Source organism: Lissotriton helveticus, chromosome 1_1, assembly GCF_964261635.1.
Source record: "Lissotriton helveticus chromosome 1_1, aLisHel1.1, whole genome shotgun sequence".
NCBI classification, from domain to species: domain Eukaryota; kingdom Metazoa; phylum Chordata; class Amphibia; order Caudata; family Salamandridae; genus Lissotriton; species Lissotriton helveticus.
In genome coordinates this window covers 1,895,439,181-1,895,453,686 of record NC_136057.1, presented here as the reverse complement: position 1 = coordinate 1,895,453,686, position 14,506 = coordinate 1,895,439,181, and the positions used below count along the sequence as shown (strand labels likewise).

General features: G+C 44.6%; 1 protein-coding gene across 7 annotated transcripts in view; it reads left to right on the top strand.

Annotated features, from left to right (window-relative positions):
- Positions 1–14,506, top strand: part of PRG4 (proteoglycan 4) — a 415,676-nt gene that overhangs the window by 389,167 nt on the left and 12,003 nt on the right. For all 7 annotated transcript variants that reach the window (XM_078642714.1, XM_078642681.1, XM_078642696.1 and 4 more), the window contains one exon: positions 8,068–8,193. In XM_078642714.1, coding sequence (XP_078498840.1) covers positions 8,068–8,193 — 126 coding nt within the window. The remainder of the gene's footprint in view (positions 1–8,067; positions 8,194–14,506) is intronic.

The window sequence follows — 14,506 nt, the reverse complement described above, 5'->3', positions numbered from 1 at the left end:
TTGATTTCCCAAAAAACAAAGGGAAATTTCATTACTTAAAAGACTATTGAATAAAAACAGCGCTAGGGTTCGCCTTTAGTTATAGAAGTCCCAGAAATTTAGAGTGTAAGGGCACAGACATCTGTATTAAGTCTGTTGGTCTATTTTAAAACCTACAGACCAAGCCTAGTACCCAAATCTTATAGTACTGTAAAGTGCGCATGCGGATTTGACCAGCCATTTTAGGTCGGCCTAACAGACATGAACACTTCGGTTTCTCCAACCCGGCTGTAGTGACAGGCATGTGGAGAAATGGCACAGGTTCCCTGTGCCTGAGCCAAAATCAGACCAGCCTGCTCAGTCTAATCCCCATGCTGCTCTCAAGCTTGTTATAGCATGAGAGCAGAATCTGGATTGGGTGGGGTGCTTGTTTTTCCAGATTGCCCCATTGCCTGCCGGGAGGCAAGAAGCACCAAGGCAGCCGGCAGCGCCAGAGTCAGCGGCAGGACAGGTAAGTTTTTTTTATTATTCCCCTAATCCATTGTCCCCTCACCCCCCACTTTAGTTTTGCAGCAGCCACCACTGTTGCTATTTACTTTTGGTGCATCATTCTGATTCCTGTAGACTACTTAGACTGTAAAAGAATTACTATGTTAAATTTCAAAATTAATACCATGCCTGGGATGGCAAAATGCCAGTGTCATTTTGGATTGGCCTAGATAGCACTATCCTATGTGTAAAGTCCTTGTTAAAAAATAGCAAATAGTTTTCCCATTTTTTCTAGCACCTGCATGGATAGCATTGGGCTTATCCTGTGCTTGAAATGTCTTGTAGAAAAACAGACTGTTGAGGTGACCTGAGTCCTAGTGGAGTTGTAGAGGCGCTCTATATAAAGGAGCAGCTCTTCACCTAAATATTGGAAACTACCTGCAGTTCCCTTTACTATAATTGATGTGGCACTCTAAGCCTGCAGGATCATGACCTGCCCCCCATGCTGCCCCGGGAACCACCACCTCCCCAGGCTTAAATTTAAATAAATAAGTATGGGGGCTCCTGCCCCCTACACTGGCCCAGGGACCACTACCTCCCCGGAGCACTAATTAAGATAATGCAGGGGTCAGTTGTGGACCCCCTGTCCAGCTGGATCACCATCTCCCCAATGCTTTAAACTTGTTGGGAAGAGGGCCGCACGGAACCCGTCCTGGAGTACTAGATGGTCCTGAGGACCGCCACCCCCGCCAGGGCTGGCTACGGTAATGTCCCGGGGTGCCCACCCCCAGGACATTACAGTATGCAATGGCAGGGCAGGAGCACTGCTCCCTCCATGTCATTGCAAACTCTGCTTTGCTTCATGGAAGCAAGAGCAGGAAACTTGCTCTCGCTTCCACGAAGAAGAGCAGAATTTCTTTAGGACAAGAGGCGCTACATATTAGCAGCTCCCCTGTTTCTTTCTGCACTGCTCTTGCTTCTTTCTGCACCTCTTGCAAATTTCTGCACTCCTCTTCCCTCTTTCTGTACCTCTCTTGCCTCTATCTGCACCCCTGTCCCCTCTTTCTGTACCTCCTTTTCCTGTTTCTACAACTCTCTTGCTTCTTTCTGAACTTCTCTCCTCTTTCTGTACTCAAATGGGAAGTGCAAGCTGACATGTTTAAAGGTGTGCATGCTCTTATGACTGATATATATATCTACTAGTATATGTATTCTTACGTGTGTTATGCATCTGAAGATGGTAGCTTAAAAAACAGGTAACTTCTCCTATAGGTGGTCAAATTTTCTCAGTTCTGCTCTGTCATTCGGTTGCATAGGCAGATATGTCTTATGTATATATATGTTACAGAACCCCTCAAATATACTATTGAATACCCATGTGCCCTGCATTGTTTATTTTTATGCAACATGTCACTCTGTAAAAGCAGAGACATGCATACCTTCATAAACTTGGTCAGACTTACAACAGTGATATGCTTAGGACTGCTGTTTTATATTTCGTAGGCCTAACATTCTGAGCAGTCGATTAATAGTGAAGCTTCAAGAGGAAAGTGAGGTTTAAGACATCTTCGGAGAAGGATTAGTAATTAGGGTAGTTTGTATGAGTCTGTTGTAAGGTACAGTCAAAGTAGGCCTCTTTCTGCACCTGTTGGTTCTTTCTGCACTTCTTTTGCTTCTTTCAGCACCTTTCGTCCTCTTTCTGCACATGTCCTACCTATGTAGGCATAGTTAGAAATTAACATTTAAAAAACCTTAGAAATGTACTGAAAAAAAACAGAGGATTCGGGGACGTCATAGTTCGGGATTACCATTTATAAAAACCTTAGAAATTCACTGAAAAAAACACAGGTCTCGGGGGCGTTATAGTTAGGGACTACCATTTATAAAAACCTTAGAAATTCACTGGAAAAAACACAGGTTTCGGAAACGTTATAGTTAGGGATTAGCATTTAAAAAACCTTAGAAATTCACTGAAAAAAACCACAGGTTTTAGGGACATTATAATAAGTTGGGCATTTCACTCATATAAAACCAGAGAAATTGGGCCTTTATAGTTAGTAGAGCTAATTATTAACTTGGGCCCCCACAACGCACTGCTGATGTCACATATTGCATCACTCATGACATGGTGAGTGACATCACTGATGACATCATCCACATGATCATCTGATGCACCTCCTCACACCTTAATAAAACCTTTGATACACCCACTCTAAAATACAGACTACCAATATCGAAACCATAGACAGACCAATAGCACATACCCACTTCTGATTCATACGTCTACACACACATACACTCACTAACTCATACAGTCACTCACACATGCAGTCATTCATCAATACAGCCACTGATATATCCACTCATACACCCATATAGACACACACACACTGCCACTCACCCAAAGAGTTACTCAAACACCTAGTCAGTCACCCAAAGAATTAATTACACTGCCATTTACCCACCTATACAGTTACACACACACACCACCTCACTTATTCATAGATAGTACCATACATGTACTCTCTTCAACAATTACTGACATAAGCACACACTTATCCATGCAGCCGCTGTCACAATCACTCACTGTCACATATAGTCACTTATATACTCCAACACTCACATATACTGCCTTTCACATATGTAGTTACTTACTCATAACACAGCTATATGTACACTCACTCACCCATACAGTCCCTAACACACGTACTCATAAACCCATACACCCAGTGAATCACCCAATCACACATCCATGCAGGGAGTCACACACCCCCACCCACAAAGACACTCAGGTACCCATACAGGTACTCAGACAATCAATCAATCAACCCATAGAGACACTCATGTAGCAACTCACCAACCCATGCACTTGCACACCAACTGACAGACTGATACAGACATTCACACAGATGAATCATTCACCCATGCATTCACTAAGACACGTTTAATCATCACTTATACAGTCAGTCACGCACCCATAAATCATTCATTCAGACACTCATACACCCACTCATTCTTCAATACACCTTGGTGTGTGTGTGTGTATATATATATATATATATATATATATATATATATATATATATATATGTATATAACATTCTTGAACTTTTTAGAAACATTCAGTCATTGGATGATGTCATCAGTGATGTCATTTGAGATGTCATCAGTGATGTCACTGACCATGTCATGAGTGATGTAATATGTGACATCATCAGCAGTGCATTGCGGGGCGTGAGTTATAATGGACACATTTCTCTGGTTTTGTACGAGTGAAATGTCAGCCTAACTATAACATCCCTTAAACCTGTGGGCTGTTTTTTCAGTGAATATATATTATTACCCACAAAATTGAAAAATTACGTTGCATTCTTCTTGGCTTGTAAAACTGGTTTATTCAGACCATTACTCTCCTCTTCCTGCGCGTTTCGAACGTCAAGTTCTTGATCAAGGTAGTAAAACAGAGTCCTTACTTCGTTTCTGCTATTTATACTAGAAATCCGTTGGTGCCTATAAGGAAACATTGTGAGCCTAGTAGTTTTGAAATTCATACCAGTTAATCTGAGTTGTAGATTACAATAATTGAAGCATTTTTGATGTCTTTGGGCGGCCTCACGCAAAGTCCCACATGACAATTTGACACTACGAACGTCACAGATGCCAATTTACATTTTATACGCATGCATCTGGACTGTGCAGGGACTCGTATTCAGCGCCTGCAAACAGTTGGGTTGTGTCAAGCAGATTTATCGATAAAACCTTATTTCCGGACAGACAGTTGTCACGAATGCCAACATGGTGACTCTGGTCACTTTACCACTGCTAATCAATGCTAAAGTGCATATGCTCTCTGTGTAAATTGTTATTACAATTGGTTCTCCCTGATTGGCATATTTGATTTACTGGTAAGTCCCTAGTAAAGTGCACTGAAGTGTGCAGGGCCTGTAAATCAAATGTTACTAGTGGACCTGCAGCACTGATTGTGCCACCCACATGAATAGCCCTCAAAAGGTATCTCAGACCTGCCACAGCAGTGTCTGTGCGCAGTTTGTTAACTGCCATGTTGATGGCCCTAACCTTACCTTTTCTTACATGTAAGGCACCCCTATGGTAGGCCCAAGGTACCCCCCCCCCCGATGTCGCAATAGCCCCAGGTGGAGCGATTTGCTTTCTACAAGCTTTATTTTTGTAATAACTGTCCTAAAGTCATATCTTATTACCTGTATGTTGGATTTTTGTCATTTTGGTCTTGTTGAGTTTAGATAAAGATACTTTATTTTTCGTAAACTGTTGAGGGTCCATTTGTGGTGTTATCACTGTATTACTATGTGTTTTGAGTACAAATACTTTACACATTGCCGTTGGGATACATCTGTGTGCTCGTGCCAAGGCCACGCAGTTGAGACAACAGGGGTTATCTAAATTGTGTATCCCCCTTACCCTGACTAGAAGTAAGGGTCCCTATTTGGACAAAGGTGAGAGGATGTAGCCTTACGGCTAGAGTGGTCGACCTGGGGAACCGGGTTCGAGTTTCTGCAATGACGCTCAACATCCTGTGATTCTGAGCACATCACTTAATCTCCCCATGCCTAACAAAAATAAAATGAATGTGTTCATCTACAACGAGACTGGTGCTCATGTAAAGCGCTCTGATACCAGATGTCTCGGGTCTAGTTTGCGCTATTTAAAACTCTAAAAAATAAAAAGGTACCTACCTCTGCCAACTAGAGACTCCCATTTCTAACAACCCTATGCAATACTTGGCAAAAAAGACACTATTCACTTAAAATAACCAAGGCCTTAAAATGTGCTAAAGATCATTCCACCTGCAGCCCTCACACTGTGGTGAAAACTTTACAGATAGCTCATCTTCTGAAGAAAAAGAAACACATGTACATAGGTTAGTAACTGGTAGGGACAGTTTTCTGTGTTATGTTAAACAAAAATTGTCATGCTGAGAAGATTCTGTCTAATAACACAAGGCTGCTTACAAACCTTAGCATGTAGGACGTAGAATCTTGCCCTGTTGCAAACTGTTACTTCAGAGCTAAAAAAACGTGTGTGGAACATGCTGAACACCAAGTTTTCAATTGCCACCTGCACACAGGTTACTCATCAATGCAAATGTTTATAATGTATTTAGCACCTCGGCATATGTATGATATATTAGGAGCACATGCGTTTTGTAAACACTTACACCTATTATCTGGACACAGCCTGTAAAAAATTAGGTAGACAAGCACTATGGTAGTTAACTACTATGTGAACTATAAAACAAACTAACACTCATTGGATGATGTCATCAATAATGTTATTTGTGATGTCATAAGTGATATCATAGAACATGTCATGAGTGATGATATATGTGAGCTCATAAGCAGTGCATGGCGGCAGCGCAAGTTATAGTTAGCCCTGATCACTATAACTGATGAGTTTCTGTGTTTTCTTTTTGTTTAAAACGTTGATGTTATCACTGACATTAACCTTTGTTTTATTCAGTGAATTTCTATGTTCTTTTTATTGGACGTAACTATAAGATTACTTTAACCTTTGTTTTTTCAGTGAACAACCTTTAACCATGCACTGCAGGGGACTGCTAACAGAAGCTGACCAGTGGCCAGGCCCTGGAACCAACCCACCCGTAGGTAGCCAACCCCTCACGCTGTGCACGTTTCATCATGTGCAGCGTTGGGTTGGCTGCAGGGCCTGGCCCGGGCAAGCAGGACAAGCACCCCCAAAGCCAAAGATTCAGTTTAGGTAGATCAAGATTTCCTAAACTGTGTAAGTAAAGAAAGCTTCCCCATATCTTAAAGCGGACACTAGACCGAGCAAACGTCTGTTAACCATAGGCGCGGAACAAGCAGAGTTATCTTTTCTAAACCATGGGTGTAGCACAGTAGAACATCCTTCTCTGAACTGTACATATAAGAGCAAGCTTCCCCAACACCCTTCCCTAAACCACAGCACCAGATGGGCAGAGCTAGTTTCTCTAATGTATATGTGTAGGACATACACCACAAGCTTTTCTGAACTATGTATGCTCGCAGGTGAAGCAAGCTTCCCCAAACAGTAATTGCAGGAAAACTAGAGTACGCTTTTCTAAACTGTAGGTGTAGTACAGGCAAAGCAAGCTTCATTAAATTCAATACCATGGAGCGCAGGCATCTCTACACCACACACACAATAGGAAGAGCAATCACCTCTAGTTTACAGGTGTGTTACCTGTACTGAACAAGTCCATGAATGGCACACAGAACAGCTTCTTTAAATGGGATTGAAGTGTCAGGGAGAGACAAGGTGCTAAACCTAGCATGTAGGACAGACAGAGCAGGCTTCTCTAAAACAATGTCAGCCATGTGTTTTGACTGTACAGTGGTAGAAATGATCAGTCATCGAGGCCAAATTCAAGAAGGCGCTGTAAATGTTGGTACCCAGTGTTGACAGGTTTGGCACAGTCCAGTAACCTTTGACCTCCCGCTCAACCCAATTCAGATGTGTGGAACACTGGTTGCAATAGGAACAGGGCAGCAATAGAAGCTGCCAGACTCTGTTCATATGTCAACAGCGTACATGGCCATTGATTAATATCAGTTATTTGGAAACCCTTGGATACACTCATTTCGAAGGATTATCCTTTCTAATAGTCCGTAACTTTGTCTCTCATTCCCTTGGCTATCTCAAGTCCCTGCTTTTGATTTAGTAGCTTTCCTGACTATTCGTATGTGTCCCCCGCACCCCAGGAGTACCGTTATCATCTGCCGTCAGACCTTGCACTGTAGTGAATGGGAAGCTATTTTGTGCCTGCATATACTCTTCCAACTCCTTTCCCACCCCTACTCCCTTTATTAAAAAATAGCTTCCATGAGCCCTTGCGTGCCCTTACAGACTTCCCAGTTTCTCTGCCACTCTTTTGTAAGAAGCAGGCTAAAACGTTTTTTAAACCATCACAAGATGTCTGCCCGGTTGGTGTACACATCCATGCGCGACTGCCATCTTAGAACAGTTTTTCATGTGCTTTACGAAAATTCATTTAAGGACGGCTGCCTTGTCAGTATATGGGACAGTCATCTTTAAATGAATTTTCTTACAGCGTATGAGAAACGATCCAACAATGGCCACTTTGTTTGAGTATGCATTCAGGGTTGTCAATCTAGAATTATTTTTATTTTGCCGGAAGAAAAAACTATTAAAAGATGCTTATGTGTGTGCACTCTGTGACCATTTTGAAATAATTCTTTAACTTTCTTGTAAAGAAAAAAAATACCTAAAGGTGGCCATCAGCCTACACATGGAAGCTTGCCATCTAAGGACAAGAAACTAGCATTGAAACCAATAGACTTCAGGGGCAAGACCTATTGGCGTAGTCAGTGCGCGTTCATTTTAGAACACATTTTATGGAGACATTGTCACCTCGTCCCTCATTTCTTTCGAAAACAGCCAATATTCAGTCCTTCCTTAAAGTATCACATCTTGCCTCAAAGTAACTCGCCTTATGTCTCAGATGATCTGAACTGAAAGAGGCGCTCTGACCTGCAGTGGTTTGTCCAGTTTTATTAATATATTACCCGACCCTCCTAAATCATGTTTTATTTTCAACAGGTGTTTTACATGCAGAGGTTTCGGTCCGTGAATCCTGGAGAGGGATTCCTAACAACATAATTTCTGCAGTGTCGCTACATAATCCCCAGAAGCCAGATGGATACGATTATTACGCCTTTTCGAAAGGTAAGCGAAGATTGGTGTAGGAAAGATTAGTCTAATATACAAAACCTACCATGCCTGCTAAGAGATTTTGTTGTCCAAACTTTGTGTGGGGATGTTAGATTGAAACTGCTGTTATTGCAGAAACAACACCAATGTACCTGCTGTTATTAACAACTATTCAACCATTACAAATCGCAAATTAGCAAATCAGGCACTTTGAGACCACAAAGAAATGGGTAGAACTCAACATTCCATCACTAGGGCAAGTACTTTTTTGACAGTGGTTTGATAGGTAGGGTGCTTTGTAATGTTAACGCCTTAAATGTGGCAGTGTTCTACAACACAGTGCCTGCCACTCAGAATCTAAAGACCAAGTTACTTATCTTTGGTAGAGCCTTCTCTGGTGGATATTCTATCTAACTGCAGATTCCTAACCTTTAGACTATACCCCAGTTGCCAGACTGGATCTGGAGATTTTGTGCAGCAGTGCTTGGTGTGCCACTATGTAGTGTCATGCAGCTCTGCGCTGACTCCTTACTGCCCCGGAAGGGACAGAACAGGGACAGAACAGAGACGCATATAAAAGCCACCCCTGCGTGCTGACATCAGTGAATACTAGTTTGGGACTTTAGTAGTACACAAACCAGAGAGGAGTGATGGCAGTGAGGAATCTGTGGTTAGAAAGTTTGTTGCAGAAGGTACAAACTTCTCCTGATGGATACTTTTCACCACATATTCCTCACCTCAGAATAAATACCAAAGCAGTACCTCTTCAAGATGGAGGAAATGGGCTGAGACCAAAAAGTGTAGCAGAACTGACCATGTTGCGACCTTCCTGGCAGACGTGGCTGCTTTGGGAACATATGCACTGATGCCCACATCGCAGCCTTGCAGACATCAAGGAAAGACACCCCTCACGCTAAAGCAATATTAGTGGCCTTGCTGCAATGGGCTCTCAGACATTCTGGGGAGCTGCTTCTTGACCAGTGCTTAGCAGATTTTGATGCAGAGGACTATCCGCATCTACAAAGTCCTCTTCTGCACATTCGTCCCTTTCTTTGCTCCAGATAATCCCACAAAAAGTTAATCTACTCCATTGTGCTTAGTACGATCTATGTAAATGTTTAAAACCCAGTTGGGGTCCAACAGTTGGGACCTCTCCTCTTTCAAGGGGTGAGGAGGAGCAAAAAAACTGGTACAATGATGGATTGCCCAATGTGGAAGGGAGTCATAACTTTTCAGAAGGTCATCCAAGTCCTCAGTACCAACTTGTCTGAGAAAAATATGGTGTAGGACTGGTGACCTGATTGTCTACAATTCACACATGCGACCATCACAACGAGGAAGAAAGTCCAAGTCAAGAGACACAGCAAGCAGCTGTGCATAAGCTCAAAAAGCATTCACATGATGAATGTTAAGACCAAATTGAGATACTATTGTGGCATAGCAAACAGTTTAAGAGGGAAACATGTGTCAAACATTTAAGAAACCACATAACAGGTGATTTAAGCAAGGACGACTCATCTGACAAACACAGAAAGGCCGATAAATAACCTTTTACAGTGTCCACCGTAAAACCCCGCTGGGCTGAAGACAAAATAAAAGGATGGCCAACAGCTTTACCTGCAGGGGGTCAGTGTTCCGGGCAACACATCAGCTTGCAAATTTGTCCCAGTGTTGACAGATTTAGTGGAATGGGTTTTGGCACATACCACCTCAGGTGGCAGATCGAGAGCAGTTAACTGCTGATGCTCAATCTTCACACATAGAGGTGCAAGTTGTGCAGATTCTTTTGGAAATATTTGCTCTGAAGCTGGGACAGGAGATTCTCCTGTAGTTGTGACCTGATCACAAGACAGATGCTCATGGTTCAGGATCTCCGGGTGCACACTCTCCCAATCCAGAACCACAAGGATGACATGGGCACAGTCATTCTTGAGCTTCTTCAGAACTCTAGACAGGAGAGGCAGTGGTTGGAAGGTGAAGAGGAGCTCTTTGTTTCATTCCATTTGGAATGCATCCCCTAACAAGTGTTCTTGCAGAAACTCCAACAAGCAAAATCTTGACTCGTTGGGTTAGACATGGCTGAAAAGATATACCCAAGAATCGCTGGCATTGGTGGAAGACGATCTGCGCCATCTCAGGATGCAGACGCCACTTATAATCTGACATGTGACGTTTGCGGAGTTAATCCACTCTGACATTCAGTCACCCTTGCAAGGTGGTTGGCTACCAGAAAGATGCCCTGGTGCTCTAGCTGCCTCCAGAAGCGCAAAGCCTTTCGGCACAGGACCCAGGACCCCCATCCTGCCCTACTTGTTGCAGTACCACATGGTATTGATCCTGTCCATGACAAGCTGACCGAATGTGAGCATTGTGAATTTGTCCATACGTAAGAGAGTTTTCAGGGTTCAGAGGTTCAAGGCAAGCCTGAAGCCCTAATCCATTTTCATAATGAGAAAATAGTATGAAGGACAACCCCTGCATTTCTCAAAGTCCAGTACACTCTCTAGGGCACCCTTTGCGAGCAACAGACCTTCTCCTGCGGGATAACAGCTTTTCTTTTGAGAATTGTACCATTGTGGGAGGAATGTATGGTGGGTATGAAAGAAAATATAGTGCTCCGACTGCTTGTACAATTTGCAAGACCCATTTGTCAGACGTGATAGATTGCCAACCCAGGAGGAAGTGCCAGATTCTGCCTCCCACTGGAAGGACATGCACCACAAAGGCCAAACTAAAGTGCTCTGCTGACTGTTGTAGCAGGGAAAGAGGAGTTGAAGGACTGATGACCACACTGGCATACATTTGGTCTGTTGCATCACTTACTGGGAAGGCTGTCTCTGCTTACATCCCAGCCCTCTGGAATAGCCCCTACATTTGGCCCGCGCATTGGAGAGCTTACTTAAGCTGCTCTCACCTGGACTTCGGTAGACCTTTCATTCTTGCGCGCATTTAAACTTGTATCATTTGTTTGCTTACTTTGAAAAATACTTTTAACGCGCTGCTCGTGATCGCGCAGTTCAGCCTCTTACCACTCTTTGGGCGCTCGCCACTGCTGTAACCTGGGAACTAGGTAGGCTCACCCGCATATTAATTGGTTTTCACCCGCATTTGACGGGACTCAGCTAGTGGGGTTCCGGGCTGTTGTGGTCCCGACCGCCATCTTGGGTGGGTGTTTGTGCTTGGGCCACCTTTGGGCGCCATATTGCTCGGTCTAGTGGCTCTAGTAGCCGGTAGCCCGTGCGGCGTTATAGTATATAATAGTATGGCTGAACAGGCGCGCAGCGGGTGCGTGCAGCGGAAGCGCCGTAGATGCGCCGGAGGTGCACCAGAGGTAAGCCCGTTTGCGCCCGTTCGCGTCCCGGGTGCGTCTGGTGCCTTTACCTCGGCCACTCTTCGTGTGTTGGACCCTCTGGTACATTCTCAGGACTCCCAGATGGATACCAATGCTGGTAAACACTGTACTATGACCTTTCCCCCTTCCACAGTCCTTTCTTGTGGACTACTAAATGTCCGATCTCTTGTAAAGCACCACGCTGAAATTGCTCTTCTGATAGACTCTTTACATCTAGACGTCCTTTTTGTAACAGAGACCTGGACTAAGGTAGATTGTGGGGTGGAACTTGGATGGGCCTGTCCTCCGGGCTATCTTATAAAACATTCTCCTCGAATATCTGGCAGAGGGGGCGGATTAGGCTATATATTTAAAGACTCAATTTCCTTTACACAGCTGGTGGTAAAAGAGGTATCAGGGTTTGAGCTCATGGGCTTTTCCATCACGGCCCAGGGCGGCACTCTAGTAACGGGTCTTCTATGTTATAGACCACCCTCTTCAACCACCACGGCTCTTCAGCCACTGATTGACCTGATTTACGACCTTTCAAACTCCCACACCAGACTACTAGTGTTAGGTGATTTTAACCTTTGGCCTTCTGGCCCTCAAGATCTAGCATATAGAGAACTCTGCCAAGCATGTAGCAATATACAACTTGCACAGCTGGTTACGTCACCTACTCATGTTAAAGGGCATACTTTAGATCTTGTATTTGCCGATAAAGATCTAGTCACAGTGGGAGAGGTCGTGGATCAATGCTGGACTGATCATGCACTAGTCCTATTTTCTATCTCTCTGCCTGGTTTGTTAAGGACAGGTGACCCAGGTGTTACTAAGATCAGTAGGCAATGGTCTCGTCTTTTGAGACAACCAACTAGACCTACCTTGCTGTCCAGACCATTTATGGTGAAGGAAAGTGCGGATAAAAGCTACTTGGCCCTTTGCCAGCAGATTGACATCCCTGGATGGACTGGCTCCTTTATGGAAGGTGAGGGACAGACCTAGAAGATCTAATGCCTGGTTCACTGATGACCTTGGACAGCATAAACTTCGCTGCAAACAGGCGGAACGACTCTGGAGGAGAGAATACAGGGAGTCAGATAAGGTAGCATATAAAGCGACCTTACAGGAGTACAAGTCTCAGCTGAAGAAGGCCAAGGCTCATTTTCTGGCAGACACGCTGGCCAAGTCCTCTAATAAATCGCAGGCATTGTTTAAATTAGTTGACAACTTAGCCAACCCGCCTTGTACTGCTCCACCTATCCCTGTCTCCCAGGAATTGTGTGATTCTTTGGCCTCTGCGTTTGAGGAGAAGATTAGGACAATTTTGAACGGACTACAGATTTCTGGTCAGTCCACGTCCTCCTTGTCTCCCCTTGCAGAGTCCCCCCTTATGGTGGCGTCTGGGAAGGATGATAATCGGGAGGGCCTATCTCAGCTGTCCTGCTTTCCTAGTCCTTCTTTGGAAGAAATCTGTCTCTTGGCTAATGGCGTATCTTCAGGATCACCACTTGATCCTATGCCTCACAAGATCTGGAAGGCATTCAAAGATGAGCTGTTTCCTCCGCTCCATACCATCTGCTGTCGGTCACTGAGTACAGCAGTAGTCCCAGATAGCTGGAAGTTGGCAATTGTTACACCACTGCTGAAGAAGGCTTCCTTGGACCCTCTAAGTCCGGCCAACTACAGACCCATCTCGCTTTTACCATTCATAATAAAAGTTGTAGAGAAGTGGGTCACCAGAACATTATCCAGCTTTCTGGAAAATAACTCCTGCCTGGATACATCGCAATTCGGCTTTAGGCCGGCCCACGGCACTGAGGCTGCATTGGTCACCATATTGGACGATCTACGAGCGCGTGTCGACATGGGCAAGTCAGCATTTTTAGTGCTGCTTGACATGTCGGCCGCGTTCGACACGGTGGACCATGCAGTACTATTGAGCCGTCTTCAGAGTACAGGAGTAACTGGCTTGGCGTTGAGATGGTTAACATCTTATCTCAGCAACAGAGAGCAGGCAGTGGCATTACCACCTTTTCGATCTGCCATACAACAAGTGAATCCGGGCGTCCCCCAGGGATCGGCGATCAGTCCGATCTTGTTCAATCTGTATCTTCGACCCCTGGTTGACCTGATAAAGTCATTCGGCATATCCGTCATCAATTATGCCGATGACACTCAACTGATTTTTTCATTTGAGGGCTCTAAGGCAGTATCTAAGGACACCTTCCACTGCTGTATGTCAGCAACAGCTGAGTGGCTGCGAGCTAACGCGCTTCAATTCAATGGATCTAAAATGGAGGTTCTTCATTGCTCCCTAGACCGTACCCCCCGTCCGCTTCCGGACGATTTCTGGCCTACATCCATCTTAGGTACGGTAGAGGCGGCTGAGTCGGCCCGTAATCTGGGAGTTCTATTTGAACCCAACCTGCAGCTCGATGCCTCTGTGAATAGGACTACGGCGGCTTGCATGGGCTTACTCCGTGCCCTACGTAAGATCTTACTGCTCCTTCCCATAGAGGCCAGGGCAGAGATAGTGCGCAGTTCTATTCTTAGTCGATTAGATTACTGCAATGCACTACTTCTGGGAGCCCCCAAAACTTTGATCTTAAAGCTGCAGAGGATCCAAAACATGGCGGCCAAATTGGCTCTATCCCGCCCTCGCTCTGCCTCTTCTTCTGGCGCACTGGCTGATCTTCATTTGTTACCCGTCCAACAGAGAATTTCCTTTAAGGCTTTATGCCTTGTTTTTAAGGCTCTGCATGGACAGGGACCGATACCGCTCCAAAATCTTTTTTCCTGGTACCACACTGCCAGACCTTTGAGATCCTCCTCCGCGTTTCTAGTGACGGTCCCTAGGTTCAATAGAGTGAGGATGGGTGGCCGTGCTTTTAGCTTCACGGCCGCTACTCTTTGGAACACCCTCCCGCTGACGCTGAGTAGACAAGATCTCACTTCCTTTAAAAAGGATCTCAAGACCTTTCTGTTCCCCAGAGT